Genomic DNA, 27,241 nt, shown 5'->3' with positions numbered 1-27,241 from the left:
TGTCCTCGGAGCTAGCTGGAGTGAAGAAGGACCTTTAAACAGAGCGACGAACAGCACAGCTCGACGCCGAAGCTCCCTTTCAGAACTGAGCTATTTTTGTGTCAGTCTCCCTTTCCGGAGACTTTAAGGAGGTAAAAGTCGCCTTTGTTTCTCGCATTTTAGTGTGTTTGAAACTGTGAGTACATCGGCTGGCTCTGTTCGTAACTTTTACGCTCAATTGAGTTTGGCTTTGTTGTGGAGCGGAAACTTGGGTACAGTCGTCGAAGGTGTCAGCTAGCATGTCAAGGCTAATGTCGAAGTACATCTGCTCGGTGGATTTAAAACATTTCAGCATTTTTATTCGGTTCTTACAGCCAAAGTGGATGGTTAAGTAACAAAGACTGTCGTGTAAACGCTGATAACAGTATGACACTTAACGTTATCGTCTACAAATATCTTTCACGGCATGAACGTACTGCATTTAATCTCACTGCCTTTTTCGCATAGGGTCTGGCGTGGGTACAACGTACTATTTTAAAATGTGCTTGGAGTTCTTGTTTTGGTCTGCTGCTCAGATCACGTGTATCCACTTCTTGCGCGTGTGTGGATGTTTTTTTTTATCCATGTGCAGAGCAATGTAACCAAACATTTTCCATGTAGGGTTGAGAGACAGGGAGCTGCAGCCAATAACGACGGTGCCCGTGTAGTTAGCCCAGCCTCCTTCATCCACTGCTTTGTTTACATTATACTGCAGTGAAATCTGGATCCCAGCAGGCTGTCTTTGTTTCTCCAGGAGTTACTGTAACTGTATGCAGCCTATATGTCATTTCCTTTGTTTAGTTTCTGCTCATGTGAGTGTCCTCCAAAACACATGGGTAAATCCTAAACATATCCATGCACATATATTGTTATCAGCACACTGCATTTTAAAATCTAAAGTATATTTAAAAGCAGTCAAATACATTTCTGTAAACATGTCCAGGCATGTCTAATGTTTCTGTTTTTGCATTAACAGTCCACCGCATTTGATTTTGCCAACATCCAGACTACTTAAAGAGGATTTCTGGTAACGAAGCGGCAGATGACAGAGTAGACCTAATCCACTATCAGTTTTCCGGACTGTGCCGTGTCCATCGCTCTGGATAATCTTTGAAAATTGGCCTGCTTGCGTTGCTGTGACCTAGCTGTCAAGTCTAGCAGATGATGTAATGAATGAGCAGGGGTACATGGAAGTCACACACTCCCCACCCCCCCACACACATCCACACTCACCCCCTTGAGCTATCTTTAAACTAAAAGAGCAGCGAGGGAGTGTGCGTTCATTTTCGGCAGCAGATAACTAAAACTGGGGACAGGAACACCCAAGGGTCACACTGCTCGCACTGTATGCCTCAGATAATATTAGAAAGGCAGAGGACTACTTAATTATAGTTGTTACAGAAATCAAAATACATTTGTGTGTGGTTTTTTAGCCAACTGTGGTTGTTTGTCTACAATGATGGGAACATGTACACAACGTAAAGGGACAATTCACTCCAAAAGTGAAAATACACATTTTTCCTCTTGCTTATAGTGCTTTTTATCCATCTAGATTGTTTTGGTGTGAGTTCCAGAGTTTTGAAGATATTGGCTGTCGAGATGTCTGACTTCTCTCAAGTATATATGAGCTAGATGGCACTCATCTTGCATTAAAAGATACATTTGAAAAACTCAACAACAATGTCACTCTCCAGAAATCATGGCTTTGTTACTCAGAAAATACACAGACCTTGATGTTGGTAGATTCACGGAGGAACTTTTTTCTTTTCTGCAAAACTGCACCAGCTGTATCAAAATGCAGAAGGAAAGATGCATTTACTAGAGGGCTCATACTTATGAAAGCGCGTTAATGGCGTCCTCCTTGGCTGAGCTGTAACATTAATTAGTGAGTAGATGCATTTTTCCTTCTGTGCGCTGATATGAAAAGAAAATAGTTCCTGATATATCTGCTCACAAAAAGGTCTGACTACTATCTTGAGTAACCGACTCGTGATTTCTGGAAACGGATATTGCTGTTGCACTTTTAAAACCCATTTTATTGGCGCTTCAAGCACCACAAAGCCAAGTGCCTTTTTGGTATCGATGTCTCCAAAACTTGGCAACTCACACCAAAACAATCTAGATGGATCAATAGCACTACGGGTAAGTGGGAATATTGGGAGTATTGATTTTGGGGTGAACTGTCCCTTTAAAACTTCAAGTTTGGCTTTAGCTGATCAATTTTTTGTACTTCCATATGCTAATGTTTTTATATTTGCGCAGGAAAACAGACTACACAGGTACAGGTGCAACAGGATCAGTGTGACGGTTGAAAAGCCGCTCAGTTGTCCCATGTTGCCCTGGAGACACGGTTGATCCGAGATAGGTGTGGACACAGTGTCCCTTTTTATCCTCAAGGAACAATAGCTATTGTGTAGCCAAGGTATGGAGCCAGTTCTGTTTTGTGCGCCCTGACTGTGGCTCGTGTTGCCAACCCCTGTGGCGGTAAACACGTACTTAATCATCAGACGGTATTTTTCCAATGAATTACTTCATGCACCATGAGGAAGTTTAACATTAGGGTAATAAGATGTCGATGTCGATGTTGACAGAACTGTGGAGCCAGGCAGCTACCTCCGTTTCCATGGAGACTGGCCTGCCAGCTGTTCGAGTGTGTCTGGTGTTTTTGTTACAATCTGTGTTAACTGCCTTAGCAACAGCAGCTATCGCTTAAGTGAACAAATAACGCTCTCTCACTCACTCACACTCTGCTAACACAATCGCAGGTACCACTGAAGGAAAGCTTACTTCATTGGTTTTCTTTTTTAGAAATTCCTTTCAAGGATTTATAGCTTATAGTTTTGTAATTGTTAGCAAATTCAAGGGAAAAGACAAAAAATGTTTTAATAGCACATTTGTCTTGGACTGTTTCCATCCACAGTATAATACATGTTTGTGTGTCTGTAGTCATGGAACATGTTACCCAGCTCAACAGTGTGGCACATTTAGTTGTTTTTAATAGTTTTTAGACAACTATGGCACGAAAATAAGAAGTTACATCAGCGTTTGACAACACAGACCAGACTTGTTAGAAGGATAAGCCATGGTTGGTTTTGGGTCTTTTCGTGGAACTTATTGCGAATAGTTAAAAATACAAGATTTCATCATGCATCAGATGTCAGAGATTTTTTTTTTTTTTTTTTACTGTTCCTGTTAGGAGCTACTAAAAAGCTTTTTTCTTAAATCAGCAAATGGGGGCTGGGCAATATGGCATTAAAATAATATCACAATATTCTTAGGCTTTATCATGATAAACAATATATAATCTCAATATTTTGAAATATCCTCAAAAGCATGCTACAAATGCTATGACTGAGCAACACAATCAAATATTATCATGTTTTTTACCAAATACCTCGATATTGACTATTGGTGCTTTCACAAAATATTATCACAGTTAGATTTTTGATCAATAATCATCTGTAATGTTGATATAATGACTAATTGAATAAAGACAAGATTTACAACAAGTCAAAAAGGCTGGTATGTTCAGAGGATGACATCACTTTACTGTAATGCAGCCGTTACAACCAGGAAAAGACAACACTGATGCCGTATCACGATAACATCAGAGTATTGCCCCGTTCCAATCCAAACAAAGGAGGAATGATAAACTCTCCATTTAAATACTAAACCGGTTCCTGTAACAGTAGAAAATAGCACAATATCCATTAGCTTGTGACTGGTTGAACAGGTTGAGTTAGACAAAGAGTGTTAAATCCAGTTGCATCTATAGAGGTTATAGTCAACAAGCTAAAGGTTATAACGTCTCATGTGCAGCTGTGACCCAAGATGCCTCTAAACGATGAGCGACCCACCTCCACATCCAGCGGCGAGGACCAAGGCAGCGATGCGGAGTCGTCGTCGGAGCGCTGTGACAGCATGACGTCGACCAGCGACCTGGACTGTTCCCGTGAAAGCTTCACGAGCGACTGCTCCAGCAAGCACTGCACACCTTCCTGTGAGCTTGCTCACTTGTTACTGATTTACTGTCTACATTTCTGTGTCCGCGATTTGTTTTCCTGTCATTTTGATTTGAACAGTTGATTTTATGCTCCCGCCTTTTGGCTCTCATTGTTCCCTCAGCAAGCCCACCCAAAACCTTAAACCTGGATGAAGTCATGGAGTCTGCCAGAGACCTGTTCCATCTCCGCTTGAGCCATGAGATCGTTATGAACCGCAACTTCCATCTGCAGCTAGACAGCCTACCTCAGGACAGGTATACTATGAAAAAGATTGTGTGTCTCCATTTGTTTACACCCTGATCATGTTTTGTAGAATATCAGTGAACCTAAATACCACAGAGAGCTGCTTATTGTGACTATACTTTCTATAAAGATGCATACATCTCATGAAGGAGGAACTTTATCATTTATCACCAAACATAATGCTAGTGCTATTATCTTGACTGTGGAATAGCTGTAACAGGGCCTCTGGCAGTTGATGCCGACATGTGAGTTTTCAAAGGAACACGAGACAGCAGAAATCCAAAGAGACACCATTATTTGTTGCCAAACTGCAACACTGGTGAACTATAAGATAAGTCAAGGAGAACAGCTTTAAATGCCACAAAAACTTCTATCAAACACAGAAAAATCCATCAGAAAGAAGTACTCTATCTTTAAAAGGGCTGTGTGTATTAATTTGTGTCAATTTATATTAATCACTTTTTTTTTTTTTACCAGCCATATGTGAGCGGACAGACCAAAGGATGTGACTTTACGTACTTTCTTGTGTGCCTCGCTCTGCTAACAGAGAGCAACAGTAGCTAATGTTAGTTTAGAAATGGAGTCCGCTAACATAAACTAACCACTGACTGCCGGCACAACATAGAAGTTCCACACAGCCCTTTTTAACTGAAGAAGAAGTAGTATTAGCATTAAACTAAACTTAAAGTAATAATAATAATACATGTAACAAGATTATGTATTATGTTATTAGAATACAAACAAAGTAACTGTAACTGCATTCTGGTAAAGTTACAGAAAAAAGATGTAATCAGATTACAGATACATTCAGGTAAACAGGGGATTACTAATAGGATTACAATTTTAAAATAAAGAATGATGTACTAGTCCGTCACCATGCACGCGTACACACGACAACACTGTGGTTCCTCAGTGAAACCAAACTACAAATCCAAAGGTAATGGAAAGTAATCAAGTTACATTACTTCAATTTTGTGATACTTAGATTACGTCACTGACAAGAAATTTTAACAGGAAATTGGTGAGTGTATTGGAACACATTTTTAAAGTGACCCTCCCGACCTGAATCATAATTAAAGTACAATGACCTCGAGTAAATACATTCAGTTACCTAAAATAAGCAACCAACATTACACTGTCTGGAAAGGTTATTTCGCTACATATTAATTGATTGATTAATTATATCTTTCCATCTTTTCAATTGAGATGTGTTGCGCACATGTGTGCCTCACAACTAGCTTGACTGAACAAGAGAGTGACGAGGACGGAGACAAAGAGAGATAAAAGGAATGAAAGAGTGCAGAGAGGGACAGCAGCAGACAAGATGGACAGCAATGTACACTGAAGTTATTTATCACTACACAGTATTTCTGACAATAGGAGTGATTTTCTTTTTATTCTGAGGACGATGTGTGTCAGGTTTTTAGTACTTCAAACACATTTTCTCTTTCAGTTTGACACAAGCCAAACCCCATTTCACAAACGGGCATTTTTCCTGACACTCTCAGCTAAACCAAATCCTCCTCCTCCCCTCCTTTTTTTTTTTTTTTAGTTTGTGGAAGTTAGTTCGAGATAATGTCCACAAGGCCTTCTGGGACATCCTGGAGTCTGAGCTGAATGACGACCCGCCTGAGTACAGGCAAGCCATCACATTATTGGAGGAGATCCGAGAGGTCAGCACACACACAATCTGATGTTTAGAGCTTCATCGTAATGAAGTTTTAAAGATCTTTTTGTAATTAATCGTGGCCTGCTCTGTGACCGGCTTATGTAGAAAACAATAATAACTTTAGCAACAAGATTACAATGATTTTCCTCTGCGGTCAGACATTACTGTCGTTCCTCAATCCGGGTGCCAACCGCATGAGGACCCAGATCATGGAGGTGCTGGACATGGACCTGATTCGTCAGCAGGCCGACAACAATGCTGTTGACATCCAGGGGCTTGCCTCTTACATCATCACCACAATGGGCAAGCTGTGTGCACCAGCAAGGGATGAAGAAATCAAGAAGCTCCGTGAAAACACAGACAACATAGTGCCATTGTTCAGGTAAATACACATTTGGTAAAGCATTTAAAAAACATTTCAATGCTGAGATAAAGCCAGAGATTGGCTGTCTTTTTTAGCTCAGCTTTATCTCAATGGCTCTTCTTTTTCACACACCAGGGAGATATTCCGGGTGCTGGACCTGATAAAGGCAGACGAGGTCAACTTCTCAATAGATTATTTAAGGCCTGTGCTGCAGAAGCACGGTGTCGAGTACGAGAGGGAAAAGTTTCAGAGCATTCTGGACAAGACACCCAGTGAGTGAGAACACCATATTCTCTAGGGCTTTTAATACTATATGTAGGTCCATGAAATAAACAAATAATTTTCTGGCTAGTCTGCCTTTTATTAAGAACAAACTCCTCAATCAGTATTACTGTGATGAACTTCCTCAGGTGCTTTGGACCACACCACCTCATGGATCAAGTCGGCACTGGAGGAGCTGCTGTCGGCCACCACTCCCACAGAGAAGAGCTCAGGTCAGGGGAAAGGACAGCAAGCAGCGCCCGGGCCCTTCAAGGTCCTCAACACCGCCTTTCTCAACATCCTCACTTGGGACTACAATAAGAGCCCACTGCCCGAGGTGAGCGTACTTTAAATATGTGTAGGTTTAGGTTGCTCACATTAGTTTGTGAGGCAACAATTTACACAGCATCAGAAGTGCTTGGCGGTGGATTTCTCAACTTTAGCCAGAGCCAGGTCAGCTGCTTACCCCTATTTCCAGTTTTTGTGCGAAGCTAAGCTAGTCACCTCTCAGCTTTAGCACCATACTTACCCACAGACATGACCCTGGTGTCCATCTTCTCATCTAACTCTTGTATATTTCCCAGAACTATTCCCAAACTATTCATTCACGTCTCTCTTTTTAATTCTGCTTTAGACCTTGATGGCTGATGAGCCCCGTCTGCGAGAGATTCAATTGCAGCTCCGGCAGGGTCAGGTGGTGAACGAGGTGCTGCTGATTGTCCACAGCACCATTGGAGGGCCTATCCAGGGTCTGCCCTCCCTGACTGAACGTCTGAAGAGGATGACCAGTGTGCTGCTGGAGGGAATGCACAGCCGGTCAGTTCACTTTTTTAAAATCCATAATCGGTATTCAAACATGCGGTTTATTTACTATCTACTTTGCATGAAATATGAGCTCAAACCAGAACTCTCTTCTCCTTCAATCTGTAGGGACTTTAACCTAGAAGAGGCACTAGAGGGCGCCAGTGCTCAGATCTGCTGTGAGCTCAATAAGTCTTTAACTGAAAGGGGCTACCCTGCGCTCAGCCCTGCGCTGCAGGCCACTCTTCGAGGCCAGATCTGCAGCATCACACAGAAGGATAATCCAGTTCGCACTCTCGTGGGTAAGATAGTGAGTGTGAGCTTATTTGAGTCTTGTCCAATATCAAGCTACCCCATATTCTAACCTGTTATTTCCCTTTCTCTTACTCGTTGTGTTTCCGTGCAGAGGATCGAGTGCAGCAATACTTCATGGTGCTCATCTGTGATCCCAAATACCAGCTCAAACTTGAACAGGTACCAGCCGGCCTGACCCCCATTAAACCTCAACTAGCACTGATCGGAGCAAGGTTCATCTCCCTGGTAAACTACAACAAGAGTGTCTATGGACGTTTCTACGCAGATATTATCAGAAAGCTGATGTTCAGCAGCAACCCACCAGCAGCAAACCCTTCTCCGGACACCGCTCATGAATCTGTCCCCTCCAATTAAAACCATGGCACATGTAGTTTAAGGAGTCCCTTTGTTAGTAGACATAGCTTAAGCTACGGTACCACAAGAGCTCGGCAGTGCTGCTGCTTCACTTGGTCAGTGTGTTCCTATAGTTGGAGTTACCCTAAGCGTGTTATAAATGTAGATTTTATCACTACATTTAGCAGTAAAAGCACTGCAGCGTAGGTGCAAGTGGTCGACATTTAATGTGACCTGTGTCCTTTGCTCTGAAATGTGCTCTCCTGTGAACATTTACGGCTTCAAACCAGAAAACCAGTGTTACATCGATCCATTTCTTGAACCTAACCGTGATAGTGGTATCTACATTGTAAAGTTATCTGCAGTCAAACTCCTGTTATTGTGGAGGAAATAATGGGAAAACCATAGTATGTCTAAAGCATACAGTATGCTTTATGAAGCAAAGAGGAAGAAGCTTCTATATTCAGAGACGTAGCAGAGTAGTATCAGATTTTTTACATATAAAAAAATATTGTTTATCACAGTATAACTACAGTTAACTATGACCACAGTCATGAGATAGCCCCTTTCCCAGTCCTTTTGATTATTCTCCCTTCAACTTTTTCTATCGGCCAGAGAGCTAAACTTTCTGTTTTATTTTGAATCCACTGATATTACTATACCGCAACAAAAAAATTTAAATGGAACTGAAAAAAAAAATGTGATTTTTCGAAGAAATAAGGAAAAGTTGTCTGCATGAGTAGCTTTGTGTTGGGGTTAAGTCACTTTGGTTTTTACTTGAGTACTTTGTTGGTGTATTTGTCACATGTTGTATGTACTTTTTGTTCTCTGCCAGTTGAATACTTGTTATATTGATTCAGTTGCTAGTTTGTTTCATTGTTCGTTGCTTTTTGAGGTACTATAGTTGTTACAGCATTGCTGTGTTGGCTGTTAGGACCTGTGGGGGGGGGGAAGGAAAAGGTGCTTAACTCAAAAGTGTGTCCAAAGTTTCCAGTGGACCCAGTTATGCACAAAGTTAAGCAACTATGTACTTTATATGAAGGTTTAAATGAAAATGTGGGAAGTTGTTGTTCTTCTCTTGTGTACTACATTTAATATAATAAAACTTTTAAAGAGAAAATTGTCAAATTCTTCATTTATTTCTGGCACATTTGAAACGTTCTGGAAGAAAATCATATTTGTCTGCTGAGTCTGTATGCAAAGTGTGGTCATGTACATTGCCTGTCTTCCACATTGGTTAGTTACTTTACCCGTAATGTTTGTCTTTAACTACTAAGTCTTAAATAATTAAATTTATTAAAACAAAATAAAATAAAAATACTTTTTAAAAAAAAGAGGTATACTGGGAAGATTCAGGCTTTTAGAAAACATGATTTTGGTTATAAACATCCCTAATTAGACAATGCTGCTGAAGTTAGAAGATGTTATCAAGATTTACATCCTTACTAATAAAAAATGGACCAAATTCATTTGAGATAATTATTGTTTTCTCTAAATGGAGATAAGGTTGTGAAATAAATTGATTCACAGACCTCCATCGTCTTATTTCGAATTTTTTATTCAGATTTGACTACAACAAAAAGCTAAGACAATTTGTTTACAGCATTACACAGTTAATCTGTTGGTGGCCACTTATAATTGCATTATCAGTGTACACTGGCCCGTGGAATAAACAACATGCGCTCATCGCTTGCTGTCACTAGGCAGTAATGTTGCCTTTGCGTGCAGTCCGGAAATCTTGCAATTCGGAGTCGTAAACACAGATGAAGACTTTTTGGGTGACCAAAATGTATATTTAAAAAAACCAAAATCTTTACCCCATTTTAACGGATTAAGAAGAAAAGTTATGTACACAATTACTCTTGGTCGGACTGATTAAAGATTAACAATGATAAAAGTAAAGCGCATTTTTACTATTTAACTGTAGTAGCAGCGCTAATAGCTTCGTGCCGCTCGGCTTTACTTATAATAATAATAACAACAATAATAATATTAATTAAGTGGATGCTTTAATTGTATCACCTGGGCAACAGGGCATTTAAATATGCGAACTCGAGTATTTCCGAGAAGCGGAGTAGTCAAGTGAAAGCAGCATCAGTTTGCCCGGTTACAATTTCCTCAAACGCATGACCTCACCAGTCACGTGGTTTGAATCTCGCCACGCGATTGGCCGCTTCACACCGGGGTGGTTGTTATTGTTGGGGACCAGGAAGCTCCCTTTCAAAATTGGGCGTGCAGCACAGCGTCAACACAGACAATAATTACCTTTTAACACATTGGATTATTTAAAACTCGGCTTCACCTAACGGACACATACAGCTCAACAAACACAGTCCTCGTTTAAGAGAAGAAGATATTCGTGAGTATCTTCTGGTGGTTGCTTTCTTTGTTTCATTTTCTGGCAGGTTTGAGTGAGTGAACTTGTCGAGACAAGTATTGAAATGAGCAAAGAGTGTCAGTCTACCGTTACCGTAGTTAAGTGATAAGACGAGAGGTCGAGATAAAGTATGTAAGCAGAGGTAAATTTAGTCCTGACTTACTGTGTTTGTTCACTTTAACACTCAGTGACAAGCACAGCAGTGTCAGAAAGTACCTGTGCTCATACACCATTTTGTTTGACAGATACTACAAGCTGTCAGGAAGGAGTTGGTCAATAAACGGTATAACGAGCAGGTCTGTAAGCTAGCTAAACGTTGACTGTACTTATTTGTACATAATTAACTTCAGAACAAAATGTATATGGAGACTGTTTAAACCCTGTGAAATGTCACTTCTGTATTGTAGAGTTAAAGGTCTCTGTGAACAGCTGACAGACACTCAGTTTAACTTGTAGTAAGTTCGTCTTCCTCTTTTTTTCTTTCTTATTTCCGGCACATAGTTAGTCTTACATGTGTTTACATATCCTTTTAATTTTGGCGCTATTTTCACAATAATTTCTTCCTTTCTTTCTTTCTTTCTTTCTTTCTTCCTTTCGTTTCTCTTTCTTTCTTTCTTCCTTTCGTTTCTCTTTCTTTCTTTCTTTCTTTCTTTCTTTCTTTCCTCCTTCTCTTTTCTTTTTTAATGTCTAGTTTATTAAATCAACACCTCTACGCTCTTTTATATACAGTAGCTCTACATGGATATTCATGTATTACAGACATGTGGATAAAAACAACTTAACTAACACTCACAAACATAGCTGTAACCTTTTCCATAGTGAACAGCTCACTCACCTTTCGCTGCCATTGTTTTACTTTTGGGTGTTACGGTTGCAAAAGTTTCGGGCAGTTAAAACATTTTCATTTTTAACATTTGATTTTCCAGAGAGATCCCTAAGATAAGTATTTTGGGGTTAAGGTTTAATGTCATTTCCAAAATTACCTATCTTTCCTTTTCTCTTTTAATCCTGTTTATTTTTTATCTTCCCAGTACCCCTGGCGATTTGGACAGGCCAGATAATATCTGTGACAAGTCTCCTTATTGGCCAAAACCCCTCCAACATAATCCTAAAGATTTTCCATGTTTAGTTTTTGTAACTGGAGTTCTGAAATTGGACTGTTTGTTGGTTTATGACCATACAAGCAAGTTTATTCCCATCATTTTAGGAAATAAATGTGTTCAATTCCAGTTCCAACAATTTTCACAATTATTTTATCTGACAATTACATCCTGAATTGATTGATGAATATTTTTTTCTATAAAATGTCCCAAAAAAGCCATTAGCATTTCCCCAGAGCCCGATGTAAAGTCTTAGGAGTAGGAGAAGCCATGAGGACACCCTAAGCTAGTACACAGCATACAAAGATATTTAATTTAGACCATAGTGTGCTTCAAAAATCTGTGGCATTTGGCAAATGTTTCATCAGTCACACTTTTGGCCATATAGGCAACTGAAGTTCATCAAACTTCTGTGCATCTCCTCCATTTATTCTCAGAGCAGCTGGGTCCTGCATGGTTGGCGTGCCGTGCAGAGATGGCGTTGGAGGAAAGGCCGCGGAGCTGCCTGCTGCGCTTTCGCCACAAGCTGGAGGAGGACATCAAGCCCTCCTACCTGATGGACCACATGATCAGTGATGGGGTGATGACTGTGGATGAAGAGGAGAGGATCAGGACTCAGGTGAGCTTCTGCTTCACCTGGGAGGGTGAAGGAGAAATGGTAATGTCATGTAACATGTTGCTGCTTTTTGTTCCTGCTTTACCCGTTCTACAAAACTGACTCATACATGTTTGGCACCAAATGTTATCAAGATAAGATTTATTTAGTTGTAAAATTATTTTTTGTTTCTGTCATTTTATTAATCTATTATCTTAATCCTTCACTCCTCTTGGACTTTGTCACTGTGCATGTCGTGAGTCACCATCCTGATTCACTTTGTGTTTATCTTGTCAGTTCATGTCCAGTAATTTCAGCGATTCCCTCAGCTTGCTTCCCACTTGATGCACTCTGAGTCTTTCAGCAATTAACTGGAACTCTATTTCCGAATGATCTAATATGATTATATGAGTTATTTTTGATGTCTTGCAGATAGACACATTGACAGAATACATATTAGCTGCTCAGGGAGAGAATTAGAGGAAGAGAAGTAGTAGCATAACTAATACATGTGTGTAAAAACACAAAGGATCATGGCGGTATTTAGTTTATTGTCTTGGTTATGTAGCTCTGACCTTTGCACCTCCTATTCCTGGCTGTAACTTTGTTTTTTATTGTCAGTAAATATGTTTGTCTGACGAGCCCTGGATAAGCTCCAGATGCTGAATCCCAACATGTAAAACAAAGGATTTTACAATGATGCATTCAATTTCTTGAATATCAATAATTTCTGTAATATATATGCTTGTATACAGTATGTAGCTAAAGGAATATTATGGAATTTAATGCAATTTATTTCAGGCTTTTATTGTGTTACATGGTGGATTTAAGATATTTGTTATACGTTGTTATACAAACATTTTTATTTAACATTATAAATCATGGATATTTTAACCAGCTCATATGAGAATAATCAAAATAGCAGCATGTAAAATGTACACTATGACATTTCTCTCTCTCTGTGCAGCCCACCAGGAAGGATCAGGCTGTAGCCCTGCTGGAGCTGCTGCTGAGGAAGGACAACCGTGCTTACATCTCCTTCTACAACGCCCTGGTGAAGGAGACATACGATGATTTGGCCAATCTGCTCTACGATGACCTACCGCGCGTGTTACCTGATGCACATAAGAGCTCCTCTGATGGCTACACGCCTTATGGTGAGATTTAAGCTCAGTACATGAGATCTTAAAAACAATGTTGACAGGCTGCTAAGGTGTCATTTATTCATGTGGACAGTTGAAAACTCTGTTTCCTGTCCAATCTGTCAATCCCTTTCCTGTTCCTCTTACAGTCCAGACAATGCTCAGTGAAGGCGGCGTGCCACAGAGGCCTGTGGTGTTTGTCAGCAGACCAGAGCTTGTGAACCGCGTCAGGGAGAAACTCTACCGGCTGCAGAAGGATCCTGGCTGGGTCACTGTCTTCGGCATGGCTGGTTCGGGCAAATCCATCCTGGCTGCTGAAGCCGTCAGACACCAAGGACTCATCGAAGGTGAGTAATATCTGACAGGCTGACACTATTAGCATGTATTATTTTGAAAAATCATTGAAAAATCTGTAGTAATCCTGGACTTTCAGTAGCTTCTCACCTCTTGCCTCTTTGACCTCCTGTCTCCATCTGCAGAGTGCTTCCCCGGAGGGATCCACTGGCTTTCCATCGGCCAGCTGGACAAACCAGACCTGCTGGTTAAAATCCAGTCATTGTGTTTCCGCCTGGAGCAGAACCTTGATTCTCAGTCACTCCACCGGCCTCCCAACTCTCTGGACGAGGCCAAGGAGCGGCTGCGCTTCCTCATGCTGCGCAGATATCCAAGGTGACTATATGTTCAGATAAACAGCATCTGATTAGTGTTTTTTCAGGTGGATGTTACTGTTGTTCAAACTGTATACAATAAAATTCAGACGGACATTTTAACTGAATTCGAAATGGTTTTGTTATAGTGCCAATAACTACAAGAAAACCTTTTTTTTATCAAACTGTGTCTACATGCAGTGCAAATATATTCTTCAAAGAGATTAAAATACTTTCATCTGCCAAAACATTAGCCACTGCAGGTGCTGTAGTAAACACCGTCACCGTATTCTCGTCTTTGATCATTTGTCTGTTTCTGTTTGGACTTCAGAACTCTGCTGATTCTCGATGACATCTGGGACAGTACAGTGCTGAAGGCGTTTGATATCCACTGTCGGATACTTTTGACGACCAGAAATAGAAGCCTCGCTGATTCTGTCAGTGGTAAGTTCCCTACTTTTTTTTTACTGTGGTCACAATATCATGCTCTATGATATATGCTGTCACAATATTTCTTCATATCCCTGCTCAAACTGCTCAACTCTCTTATTTGTTTTTATTGCTATTATTAATGTTTCTATTATTATTTTCATACTTTTATTTTCTCTCCTTCACCATGCACCAACACACCAAAGCAAGTTGCTTGTATGTGAAAAATGATTTGTCAATAAATACAAGTCTAAGTCTAATACAAGCTCAGATGAATTAAACCTGCCATGATTATTTAAATGTACGCTGAAAAGACTGTTGTGCCCACGAAAATGTATGTTCTGTTCATGTGCTTTTATTTTGTAGGTGCTAAATACGAGGTGGAGGTGCAGAGTGGTCTGGATGAAAACAAGGCACTGGAGATCCTCGCTCTGTACACCGACACAAAACTCCACGGACTTCCTGAGGAGGCTCGCAGCATCGTTCGAGAGTGTAAAGGTCTGTTAACAATTTTTTTAACAATATAAGTTCCACATTTACTAATACTGGTGAGATAAATGACTCTAAACAGCATAAGAAAATATATTAGTCAGATTCATTTGTTGTGTTGTCCTCTTGTAGATTCACATCTTGTTTTTTATGGGACTATACTTTTACTCACACTTTTCTGCCTCTCCAGGTTCCCCTCTGGTAGTGTCCCTGATCGGCGCTCTACTCAAAGAGAAACCCAACCGTTGGCGTTACTATCTCGGCCAGCTGCAGCAGAAGCAGTTCAAGCGGATAAGGAAGTCATCGTCGTATGACTATGACGCCCTCGACCAAGCCATGGCTGCCAGCATTGAAGTCTTACCTGAAGACCACCAAGAGCTCTACAAGGACTTTACTGTGCTGGAGAAGGACATCAAAGTCCCTGCAAAGGTTTGGCTATACAACAGGATGTAACCTTACACATTAACGATGGAGAAATCAACCACTATGTTCCAGTATTTAGACAATGCTCTTTCACAGAAATCACTGTAAAGATACACAAGGTTTGATGTTATTCCTTCTTCCAGGTGCTGTCTGTTCTGTGGGACTTGGAGCCGGAGGAGGTGGAGGACATCCTCGAGGAGTTTGTCAACAAGTCTCTGCTTTTTGTGGACAGTCACAATAAACCCTACCTGTACTACCTCCATGACCTCCAGCTGGACTTCCTGGTTGAGCAGAATCGCACCCAGCTCGAGGTTAGCTCGCAAGTTTTGCAAGAACTAAAGCTGCCGTACATTAGTTGATTTTATGTGTATTGTTGTGTACTGTTAAAGACTAGATATTACCAGCGAATATGGTTAGACTACGAATTATGTTGATTGTGTGATTGGTGCAGATTCAAAATAGAAAAATCCTAAGTTTGCTGTGAAAATGAAATCTTGCTAAAACTCCTAAAAAGCAGCTTTGATTGCACAGATGACTTTCGGGAAAGTGAGAATTTTCCAATGACAAATTTCCATTTTAATGTGTGTGTTTCAGAGCCTCCACACTAAGATGGTGCATCAGTACCAGCAGCACTACAGAGACAGTCCTCCCACCTCAGGAGACGAGGAATGTCTCTACTGGATCAGATTCCTGACCTACCACATGGCCAAAGCCAACCTCTGCCAGGTAACACACACACTGATAAGCTGATATTTGAGAAATATCCCTGTACAGCCGGTAAAGACTTGACTAGAGTCATTTTTCCAACGTCTGTCTTTCTTCCTTGCTCACATGTCTCTCTTGGTCTCTGGCTGTCTCTCTCTGTGTAGGAGCTCTACTCTCTCATGTTTTCTCTGGACTGGGTCAGCATCAAGAGCCAGATAATGGGGCCCGCTCACCTCATCAATGACTATGTGGAGTATGGACCCATTCTGGACAAAGAGGTCAGCATGACAACAAATCTTTACTCTGGGTGAAACTATGCAAGTGTAGTTACTACCACCCATTGTCCTCCAGCGCCTCCTCTGGGAAAATGCAGGTTTAGAAGTCAGTCTGTCTTTTTTGCCTTTGCCCTCTCAGTGAAACTTTCTGAATTAAATTCATACTGTGTCCTCTATTATCTCCCCCCCAGTTGTTTATAATTATCTCATAAACATAAATGTATTGCTCCTCTATGTTTTGCTGTCCCCTGTTCCCTTTCCAATTTTCATCATTGCAAGAGGGCAGATTTAATAATTGGCAAATGGTTTATCACACACGAGCGGGGAAGCCTGGGACTGCGGCGCGTATCTCCCACACCTGTTTTACCAGGACATGCATAGTAAGAAGGAAACAGTAATTTATGATTTTTATGCCAAAGTCACAGCTTAATCTTGTGTTCAATGTGGACGTGTTGTGATAAGGTTTCACCAGTATTTTTTATGTTTTTTGACAAGATAAGTGACAGGAACAGTCAAATACAGTATAACTGACATGTTGGATTTATGGATGATTTTTTTTAAGGGGTTATAAAAAATTTGGGTTAGGGGACCTTTTTGCCAAGGTGATGTCCGCTAAGTCTGCGAGGGTTCACGTCTTAAGGCCCGAGGGAGGACTTTGGGATTGGACCTTTTTTATTGTAACGTGCATGCGTGTGCTTATTTTCTCTCCCCTCAGAACAGCGAAGTGCGCAGTCAGTTCCAGGAGTTTCTGTCTCTGAACGGCCACCAGCTGGAGCAGCGACCTTTCCCCGATGTGGTGCAGCTCGCTCTGTCTCAGCCGCCCACCTCCGAGGTCTACAGACAGGCTCTGCTGCAGGCGCAGGACCGGGCCAGCAGAGGAAAACTCTACTTTGACTGGCTGTACGCACACATTTTCCTATGATGATCTCAAAATGAAGTTAAATCCAAATCATGCATCTATTTCTATTTCACAAACTGTATATTTCTGTTGCAGCTCACATTTACGAGTTATTTACTTTGATTTGTGATGGGTTTTGTCCAGGAATAAGAATAGTGTAGAGAGTCTGTCCAGGCTGGTGATCCACCCCCACCAGGGCTCCATCTACTCCGCCTGCTTCTCCCACGATGGAACCAAGATCGCCTCCTGTGGAGCCAGCAGGACACTCAAGGTATCAAAGCAGACTTGTTTCTTTGAGCATCTTTGTGTATCTCTATGTGTGATTGAAATTATGAAGGCCAAATCGTTTCCATGGAGACCAAATACTGGAAAATATGAAAGGCAGTCCACTTTTGTTGCTAGATGTTTATAAGAAAAAAAGAGAGAGACTGCATCCACTTGAAATACACAGTGTAGTGTGTGCATGTATCTTTTGTTACCATATTTATATTTATGCAGCAATGCAATGAAACAAGTTTATGTTCCCAGTGGGTGACACATTACTTTTCCTGAATATACATACTGTCGTGTAACTGCCGTCATCGTACCTTTGCGCCCAGGTGTTCAAAAGCACCTCAGGTGAGAAGCTCACGGAGATCCAGGCCCATGATGACGAGGTGCTCTGCTGTGCCTTCTCCCCTGATGACCGCCTGTTAGCAACATGCTCTAGCGACAGGAAGGTCAAGGTAAGCTGGTAACTGTCACTCACCAAAGTGGCCAACAGCAGGCAAGTTAAATACACAAAATCCTGTTTTAGTTTGTCATAAAATGACCTTTGTGTCTCTAAGGTGTGGAACGTGGAGCGAGCAATGCTGTTGAGAGTCTTCGAGGAGGAGCATGAAGAGCAGGTCAACCACTGTCAGTTTACCAACTCAGCGCGACGCCTCCTGCTGGTCACCTGCTCCAACGACAACTTCATGAATGTCAAGGTTTGCCGGTGTTTGTTGTTGTTTTGTTGTGTTATTTCTGATTTTTAGAGTAAAGTAACCACACACAGACGATGGAGAGAAAATCTACTGTACTAATTCTGTTACTTTATTCTTTGTTCTGTCGTCCTGTATCCGTCTCTTTCTCCATGTGTTTCTGTCCTTTTCTGCAGTTGTGGAACCTTAACAAGCCGGCCTCCCAGAACACCATGTTTGGCCACTTTGAGCCAGTCAACCACTGCTGTTTCTCCCCTGATGACTCCTACGTGTCCAGTTCTTCAAACGACGGTACCGTCAAGGTGACTGCCGTTAAACTAGATAGTTGTAAAATGTCCTTTCCTGAAGCAGTGCACATCAAACTGAACTTGATATATGTGACTTGGATGCACTGTAACGTATTTATTTTCCAACAGTGCAAAAATGTTAAGTACAGCAGTTATGGAGTATGGGGTTTACATTTGGGTGTGTGTGTATATATATATATGTGTGTGTGTATATGTGTATATTTTGCTTATTATTCACTTATTTACATCATAATGTACTCCATCACTTCATAATTACTTAGTTCTTTCACAATTAGTTGTTGCCTTGTGATAAATTATGTAATTATCTCTCGAAATCGTCCATTTGTTTTTCTCAATAACGGGCTTTGTTATCTTGCGGCGCAATAATTAACTCAAGATCTCAGTATAACAACATCCAAAAATAATTGCACCTATGGTCATTAGGGGCTTCTGTAGATGACACTTCCTTAAAGAGAATCCAAAACTTTCCTTTAAAGTCTGCTCAGAAATGTGCTGCATGTTCTTCACATTAAACAGAATATGCATGCTGTAGGTTTGTGTTCAGATGTTTTGAATTCACAGTACTTGAACTCATCCTGTCCTGACATATTCTCCTCCGCCCTGTGTCTTTGTGTGTATCCAGCTGTTTCAGGTGTCGTCTGCCAACGAGTGGAAGACGATCAATGTGAGAGACGTGTTTACAGAGAACGATGAAGAGGTCCTCGTCAAGTGCAGCACCTGGACAGCTGACGGCAAACGCATCATATGTGCAGCCAGGAACGCTGCTCTGGTGAGCAGTTTTGAAACATTAGTTTGAAAGGGTATATTTATATTTTGAACACAGAGATGAGATGCGGTGAGATTGTTCACTGTAGCGTGTTTTTGTTGTGTGGGGACTGCTGAATGTGTGATAAAGAGGGTGTGAGTGGTGTGGATGTGGATCTCAGATAAAAATCAGCATCACAGGGTTCACTGCATCCTCTCTGCCCTTGTTGTCGGTGCATCATTTGATTGAAGGAGACGGGAAAGAGAGGCTGTTTGTCATTTTGTCTTCCACAGAGTCTAAAGAGTGTGTGTCCTGGTTGTAAATGTGATGACCCCCCCTCCTCCAGCCTCCTGAGCTTTCCAAAATCAGTCTGTCTTGTGTGTAATCAGTTTGTCTGTGTCCTCTACGTCTTCATTCATTCCTGTTCTTGGAAACAACCCAAACACTGCAGAGATGTCTGAGCTTGTTTCTGTGGCTTTCAGGAGAAAGAAAATCAGACTTTTAATGTTACAGGTTTGCTTTTTTGTACAGTGCAACTCAAGATGCATACCGTGGTATATCTAGACTTTAATTGTCATGCAGCCGATTTTGGTACTGGTATTAGCGTTAACAGCTAATTTCATACATGATTATTTTGAGGTTTTTTTGTTATAGTTGCTCAAAGAAATAGCCAAATTATAAGTGCATCTCTTAAACCCTCAAATATTGAAAGCATGAAAGATAAAAAGTTTACTAAACTATAAAATTGTTAAATTATTACAGCCTTTTAAATATGCCCAAAGTGGGAAAGGTAGCTGTATTGTTTCCAGACAGAATTGACTCCGATTTGTTGTCTTTTTGTCGCCATTTTCTAGGTGTTTGACGTGGAGACATCGGGCATGTTGTTTGAGATCAGAACGAATCGTCTGAGCATGGTGCAATTCTGTCAAGCCTGTCCCACCAGTAACCTGCTGGCTATCGCGTACTCAAACTACGCTGTGGAGGTAAAATACATACTAACAAATCACTGAACATTTATCTATAAAAAGGGAGGAATAGATAATAGGTCATACTTTATATGTTGTATTGTAGAAAAAAGTAATTTTTAATGCATTATTTCTTTTCTTTTGACCCATTTTCTGTATAAGATTGAGGATGTCTCGTTAATGAATAAATATACAGTACTCAGTATATGTGTGTCTTTTCCAGCTGTGGGACTTGGAGGCCAATAAGAAGATGGCTGACTGCAGCGGTCACCTGAGTTGGGTCCAGCGTGTCCAGTTCTCTCCTGATGGATCACAGCTGCTTTCCTGCTCTGACGACCAGACTGTCAGGGTGAGACTGACTCAGTGTGTTTGATGTTGTCATGCAAATGCAAAACATCTCAAATTGCAGCTACTGTATGATGTGTTATGAAAGAAACTGGATTTCAATGCTGTTGTTTCCTTGACTACTTCATTTGGAAGAGTCAACATAAGGCTGACATGACCTTAATCAATGGTCATCAAACTGGCTTTTTAGCATTTAATGACATCTTAACATCAAGTCCAAATTGTACCACTTTACTTAAGAGCCAAAAAATTGTTCTTGGCACTGTTACAAAAGCATTTGACGGTGTAATAACACTTACTGACATTTTAATGATCAAAGTCCAATTTGTACCACTGTAGTTGAGGTCAAGAAAAATATTCATGACTCACTTGTAATGGTCTCATGGCAGCTAATGTCAAAGTCAGTTTGATAATTAGGAGTAGGGGACACAATATCATTTAAAGGAGACATATTTTACTCATTTTTCAGGTTCATAATTGTAATTTGGGTTACTACTAGAATAGATTTACATGCTTTAGTGCTCAGAAAATACACATTTTTCTAATATTACATGCTCCGTTTAAGCTCTTGTCTCTTTAAGCCCCCCCCTTTCCAGTACCCAGTCTCCTCTGATTGGTCAGCTCAAACACGCCTGAGCCAGCACTGCTCACAACAAAAGAGCAGCTGTGCTAATTCAATTCTTACATGCCAAACTAGCCAATAGGCATAAATCATGCAAATGTGTGGCATGGTGATGTGGTGTGATGTCACAAAGTCACGGAATTGAAGGCGGGACTACTGGCGAGGCGTTTCAGGAGCAGTGTTTTCTGTGGGAAAGAGGAGCTTCTGTAGGTTTTGACTTCGACCTTTTTAACTTTCAAGAACTGTTCTGATCAAACATGACCAATGAGGCTGCATCCACCCTCGACAACAACTTAGACCATTCTCAACACAGCAACTAAAATGGTGCTAAATGCAAAAGAAAAGCCCCACCCGACCTGGTAAATGTTCTTGCAGAGGATGGGGAACCATCTTGTGCTGCTTGAGTGTGTTTTTCAGCTGTTAGACCATCTGGAAATTTAGTTTGAGGTGCCAAATAAAAATGCAAGAGACAGATACTGATTACTTATTTATTGCCACAGACAGGTTATTCCAAGTTTGTCTCTGCGGCACAACAATGGAGAGACAATAGATTAACAAGCAACATCACTGACTGTGTAAACTCATTTGTAAACTAACAAGGTTTTCTCAGCCAGGATCAGCTCCTCTGTGTAAATAAAAAGTCATTAAGGAGGCTGAAAACATGAGAAAAATGAAACAGACTTTTCTGTCTTGTGTTTTTGATTTAGTTATGGGAGACTAAGAAGGTGCACACCTCCTCCGCCGTCTGCCTGAAAAGAGACTCTGACGTTCTCTTTAATGATGAAGAAATCATCGTGTCAGCTGCAGACAACTGCAACAGACTGCAGGTGAGCCGGAGGGAAAATGAAGGGGAGAGACTGAATGCATGAATGAATAAAAGGAACTGGGCTAGTTGAAGCTGGAGTGTGAAGCAGGAATGATTGTTTTCTTTGAGCGTGAGTTCAAGTGCAGACAAGTATTGCTGTGCAATGACGGGGCTATATGAGGCTTTTATAAAGAACAATTTACATTTCAGGTACGTGATGGCAGGACGGGGTCGGTGCTGTTCCAGTCAGAAGAGAAGTCATCCAGGATCCGGTGTACATGTATGTGCAGGCAGACCTCTGCTGTGGTCCTGGGCCAGGAAGACGGCACCGTGCAGGTAGAAACACTCAGACCTACAGTTCCTCCATTCCAAAACCTTCTGCCTCTGTGATTGGCTGGTTAGATGCTGACAAACTAGCTGATTGGTTGTTTGAGTCAGGCCGGACTTTTTTAAAGGAAGACTTATATTAAATACTGTGTGTGAATTTTTTTATTTCAACAAAAGTTCTAATTAATTTTAGATGCTTTATTCTAGTGCTGTGTGTGTGAGATAATGTCTATTGCTGTGTTTGTGTTCGTGTGTGTGTCTCTGTTCCATGTTGCTGTAGGAGGTGATTGTCAGCCCATGTTGAGTCATGAGTTCTGACATTAGCGCTGTCGCCCTTTTTATCTGTCCTGTCAGCTGTACGTCGGGTCAACTCCAAACACCTCTTTCATCTCCCTCCTCCTCCGCTCCTCGCTGCTCTGCCTCTCCTTTTACCTGTGATTTATATTCTCACTGCTCTTCCCTCCTGCTCTATATTTCAGGTTTTACCATCTCTGTCAAACTGCTTTTTTTAAAATCCTCCCTTTTTGTTTTGTTTATCTCTCGTCCTCCTTTTGTTCTGTCTGTCCCCCTGCTCTGTTTGCTCCGCTGCTCTTTGCCTTGATGATAAATTGTTGTTTGCGGGCAGAGAATGAGCTCCTGCTCTGCATGGTGGCAGGTGTGTGCGCCGTGTGTGACTGCTTGTGTTTGTTGTGTGTTACGCACATATTGCAAAAGCAGAGGACGTCCGGGAAAGTTCCTGTCCTATATTAAAACACACGTGCATACAGTCCCCTGATGTATTGCGCTGTGGCCAGGCCGGCGCCCTACATCATCGAGCAACTCTAATTAATTACAGGGTCCTGTAGTGTTAATGAACGCAGGGGTTAATGGTTTTAATTACAGCTCCTCGCCTGGCCCCAGAGATATAAGAGGGAAGGATTACACAAGGACTTAAAGAAGCATAGATGAGTAGTTATCTGACTATTTTAAACTAAGAGAAAAAAAGCTTTGGAGAATAATGAGATCCTCTCAGTTGTTGCACACAAAATATACAAAAATCAATTAAGTTTTTTTTCTGTGTGTTTTCCAAGGCCCAACAGACTCCTTTTAATTCAGTCAAGCCTAATCCAATATCAAACCCAAGAGCCCTGTATCACTCTTTAACCACCCATAACTGCTTAACCATCATTTAAGCTCACCTGATCAAGCATCTACATCAAGTTGTACTCGCTCATAGATGCCAGGCACCTAAATAAGTAAGATTTTGTTTTCATCAAGATTTTCATCATTATTCTCTGAGAAATTAATGGAAATTTTGAAAAAATGTCCTATCTCGCAATGTTACAGAAAGAGAGAGAAAAAAATCTGATCCGCCAACCAAAAGTTCATGAGGTCTGTTCTGGACCGAGACCCATCCAAACAACCAACCACCCACCCAATGGAGCTGCTGGACCTGTGGCCCTATCCAGCGTTGTACTTGATCACTTACCTCTAACAGATTTAGGTATATTTGAAGTGCTTTTTAATGTTCATCGAGTCCACACAGCTTTTGCTGCTGTAGTCTCCTGAGCAAACACTAGAGGGAGCCCCAGTGTTAGGAGGAGGCACACCTGGTGCCAGTGACCACTGCAGTGGAAGGCATTCATTTGCCTTTTCCCTCATCTGGTTATTATCTGTTAAACACAACCACTTTATAGGAGGTAAAACTGTAAAAATGCATCAACTTCACCAGCTTTGCATTGCATTGAACTTTATGTAAGATGTGCAGGACATGGAAAGAAAGTTACTGTGTTTCTTTATCATTTACTTACTCAAGTGCAGTCGAGTGTGTGAGTGTGTGTGTTCTGTGCCAGGCAGCAGGGCTGACAGCTAGGCAGGTACTGATGACAGTTGGCTGCAGGATCCGACGACTGTTGACCTCCTTCAGGGGGTTGGTGCTGGCTGTAGGGCAATGCACAGGCAGCGTGGAGGTATGGTAGGGACAGAGGAATATCTGTGTGTATGTCTGTTTCAGATAGAAAAATGCCCTCAATGACAGTAAGAGAAGGGAGATTACTGACAACAGAAAAGGATCTAAGTTTTACTCTATGTATTAGTAAGCACTTCTCATCTTGCAGGACCACCTTCATGAGAGACATCTCATTCCTCATGTCTTTTATCACTTTTTCTTTAATTAAATTTGAGTTTTATTGACTCATTTTACTCCCTTGATAGTCGTATTAAAAAAAACAAGTGTTCCCCATCTTTCCTCTTTACTTTAGACCGCTTTTATTATTGTTTATTTTTTCTACAAATCACCCTCAGGCATTTACCTGAACTACACCATCCCAGAAATCCTTGAGCCGGTTGTGTAAAGCTCTCTAAAGCGTTCTCTCCCAGGCTTAGAAAAAAACTTGCGTCTCAGAGCGTGGAGTTTGACAAACACGGTCGGCGTGCCCCGAGGCGTGTTCTGCTCAGGCATTTCAACCTTCTCCTCTGAGATGTAAATATTTTAGTGCTTGGTTAAAGTCCCAAGCGTTACGGGCCTTTCTTTTATATTCTGAAAACTACAGGTGCTGTGCTGGACCAAGATAATGTTGCGCTGTACTTAATTTAATTTGTTCGGTGGTAAAAGCATTTTCACATTAGATTTCAGTGCTTTATTCCCTGTTTTTAAATGAAGCTGAACGAGAGAAGGATTGTCTTTGTATGACTTTCATTAATTTATTGTTTGTGAAGTTTGCAGACTCAGCTGCAGCAAGGATCACTTTTAGTATTTGTTGTATCAGTGGGTAGATCTATCTGGAGGTTAATTAGAAAAATGTAAGGCTTTGATAAGTGCAAACAAAGGATTTTATAATTGCGTTTGTAATCACTACCCATGCTTCACGTCAATACCTTAATTAGCTTTCTTCATACTAGTCATTTATAATTAGAACAAGTTCATTTAAAGTTCACATAAAAAACAAAACAACTTTTTGAACATGAACATGCTGATGTTTGCCAGCTGAAATAGTAAGCATGCTTACCATCTTAGTTTAGCATGTTAGCTTGTCAATATTAGGTAATTAGCACTAAGCTGAGGTTGATGGGAATGGTGGTTTGTTTGGAGCCATAAGCAAACATGTTTAAGAGAGTGGAGCTGGGCAGCATGAGCATCGCTGTGCTAGTGGCTTGTCAATCACAAGGTAGCCATGCCATAAAACATACCGTGCTTTATCGTCTATTTTACTCTAAATGGGATCTTAATTTACACACTGAGTATCATGCTGTATAGAAGGAGGCTCGAAACTACGGATTGAGATCATAAACTCTTTAGGAAACTGTTTACTGAGGTAATAAATCCACAGAGAAGTAGGGTAATTTTCTCATACGCTTACATACAATCAGACTGGCCATTAGAAAGAATGCAAGTTAAGAGCACTTGGAGTTGACTTCACTTTTCAGACCAAGAAGCTTCTCCCATAATTTCAACAGTCGACGGGGATAACCAAAGTTATTATAAATAATTCTGTGGGTAGAAAAATAAACCGATTTCATGGCAATCCATCCAATAGCGGTCAAGATATTTCAGTCTCGACCAACTGAGTGACCGCACTGACACCACAAGCTTGACTAAACACTTTCTGATGTTGCTTCAGACCTCTCTTGAACCCCATTAAGAACTTCCTGAAGTCTTTGGGCCAAAGTGCCAGCAACCAGTCGGGCCACCTTTTCTTCCACCTCATCTTACATCTATCCATCCAGAGATTCAAGAGTTTATTATAACAGTGTTTCATGCAGCAGCTATCCCAAATGAGAATGAATGATGGCTTTTTTTTCTTGGGGCTGGATCTTTTGAGCATCAAAGCTTCTCTGACTCCCCCAGTATTGTCCATGGCTGTCCGACCCCTGGCAGACCTCCTTGGGCTCGACCAGACTGAACGGTCATGCTCAAAGCTTACTTTTCCCCCCACTGTACTTCCTTTTTCATGTGCTTAGCGCCAGCAAGCCAGCAGCTGCACTTAATATCTCTCCTTCCCAGCTACTCCCTTTATAAATGTGACTTTCTGAGAGAATTCTTTAGTAAACTTTCTGGGGCACTTTTCCTCCACGAGTGTATCTTGGCAAACATAGCTATCATTTCAGACTTACATAGATGTTCCAGACACAGGGTGTGAACCTTGTGTGACTTCTTGGTACAGTAGAGCTCTTGTGAACTTTATTACACAAGGACTATTTTTTACTTTGCACTCTGAGTAATACCCATGCGATACAGTAGTTTTTTTAGCCGTTGTAGCGGCATGGCTCTACAGATGGGAACCGTCTGTCTTTCCTCTGTCGATAGTTGGTCCACCACTTTGGTCCAGACAGAAATATCTCCGTATATATTGGACGGATTGCTACGAAGATTTTGTACAGCCTTCAGGGCACTCAGAGGACGAAACCCAAACCAACCCTGACTTTTCTTCTAATATAACATTTTTGGTCCTAAGTGAAAACTATTAGATGGATTGCCATGAAATTTTATACAGACACCCATGGCGCGCAATTCATGAATCCTAATGACTTTGACTGGCTTTTCTTTTAATGCCAGAGCAAAGTTTTCACTTATGTTGGCATGCTAACATGCTAAACAAAGATGGCGAAAATGCTAACATAAGAGAAGACACTATTCTCTGCTACTTGTTATTGTGAGCAAGTTAGCATGCTGACGCTAGCATTCAGCCCTGACGCAAACCTCATACAGCCACTAGCATTGCTGTACGTGTCACGTTGCACTTGTGGTGCTAATGTTTGTTTCTTCCTCCCAGGTGTTGGAGGTGCCCTCTGGGAAGCTCTTAGCCACTCTGCTGGGACACACCAAAACGGTGCTGCACTGCAAGTTCAGCCAGAACGGCCAAACGCTGATCACATCCTCTGAGGACACCACCATCAGGGTAGGTTCACCTTCTCTCCTCCCTCATTGCTCAGTTTTTTCTGTTGCTCCCATTCATCACCATATCTCCCATCCTCCACCATCCTTCCTCGCCTAATTCACGGCATGTTCTTTCACCACCTCCCACAACCTGCTTCCCATTTTTCTTCTCTGCTATCGATTATTCTTCTCCCTCCATCCCCATTTCTCACCTTGTGT

At 41.3% G+C, this 27,241-nt stretch overlaps 2 protein-coding genes across 7 annotated transcripts in view; both read left to right on the top strand.

Moving 5' to 3' along the window:
• The first annotated feature begins 21 nt into the window (after positions 1–21).
• On the top strand, positions 22–9,136 carry tcp11l2 (t-complex 11, testis-specific-like 2). The gene is made up of 10 exons (XM_084345235.1): positions 22–131; positions 3,838–4,018; positions 4,144–4,276; positions 5,818–5,938; positions 6,093–6,316; positions 6,434–6,570; positions 6,709–6,896; positions 7,194–7,375; positions 7,490–7,662; positions 7,767–9,136. Exons 2-10 carry the CDS (start codon positions 3,850–3,852, stop codon positions 8,027–8,029), a joined length of 1,590 nt encoding a protein of 529 aa, XP_084201361.1. The 5' UTR covers positions 22–131; positions 3,838–3,849; the 3' UTR covers positions 8,030–9,136.
• A 1,075-nt stretch (positions 9,137–10,211) lies between these two features.
• apaf1 (apoptotic peptidase activating factor 1) overlaps positions 10,212–27,241 on the top strand; it is a 44,905-nt gene continuing 27,875 nt past the window's right edge. Inside the window, exons 1-25 of one of the 6 annotated variants that reach the window (XM_084345644.1) lie at positions 10,212–10,367; positions 10,631–10,681; positions 10,793–10,840; positions 11,923–12,104; positions 13,048–13,237; positions 13,372–13,569; positions 13,702–13,891; positions 14,201–14,313; positions 14,665–14,796; positions 14,978–15,216; positions 15,354–15,521; positions 15,805–15,936; positions 16,080–16,193; positions 16,906–17,090; positions 17,233–17,359; positions 17,688–17,813; positions 17,916–18,056; positions 18,227–18,352; positions 18,981–19,127; positions 19,958–20,086; positions 20,292–20,417; positions 21,743–21,862; positions 22,051–22,176; positions 24,000–24,116; positions 26,919–27,044. In XM_084345644.1, the coding sequence (XP_084201770.1) occupies positions 11,961–12,104; positions 13,048–13,237; positions 13,372–13,569; positions 13,702–13,891; positions 14,201–14,313; positions 14,665–14,796; positions 14,978–15,216; positions 15,354–15,521; positions 15,805–15,936; positions 16,080–16,193; positions 16,906–17,090; positions 17,233–17,359; positions 17,688–17,813; positions 17,916–18,056; positions 18,227–18,352; positions 18,981–19,127; positions 19,958–20,086; positions 20,292–20,417; positions 21,743–21,862; positions 22,051–22,176; positions 24,000–24,116; positions 26,919–27,044 (3,216 nt within the window). In that variant the 5' untranslated portion in view covers positions 10,212–10,367; positions 10,631–10,681; positions 10,793–10,840; positions 11,923–11,960. The remainder of the gene's footprint in view (positions 10,368–10,630; positions 10,682–10,792; positions 10,841–11,922; positions 12,105–13,047; positions 13,238–13,371; positions 13,570–13,701; positions 13,892–14,200; positions 14,314–14,664; positions 14,797–14,977; positions 15,217–15,353; positions 15,522–15,804; positions 15,937–16,079; positions 16,194–16,905; positions 17,091–17,232; positions 17,360–17,687; positions 17,814–17,915; positions 18,057–18,226; positions 18,353–18,980; positions 19,128–19,957; positions 20,087–20,291; positions 20,418–21,742; positions 21,863–22,050; positions 22,177–23,999; positions 24,117–26,918; positions 27,045–27,241) is intronic. The other 5 variants (XM_084345646.1, XM_084345645.1, XM_084345647.1 and 2 more) reach the window with 5 other exon arrangements.

Source organism: Pagrus pagrus, assembly GCF_965226575.1.
Source record: "Pagrus pagrus genome assembly, chromosome: 23".
Classification (NCBI taxonomy): domain Eukaryota; kingdom Metazoa; phylum Chordata; class Actinopteri; order Spariformes; family Sparidae; genus Pagrus; species Pagrus pagrus.
This window is presented reverse-complemented; position numbering and strand designations above follow the sequence as displayed.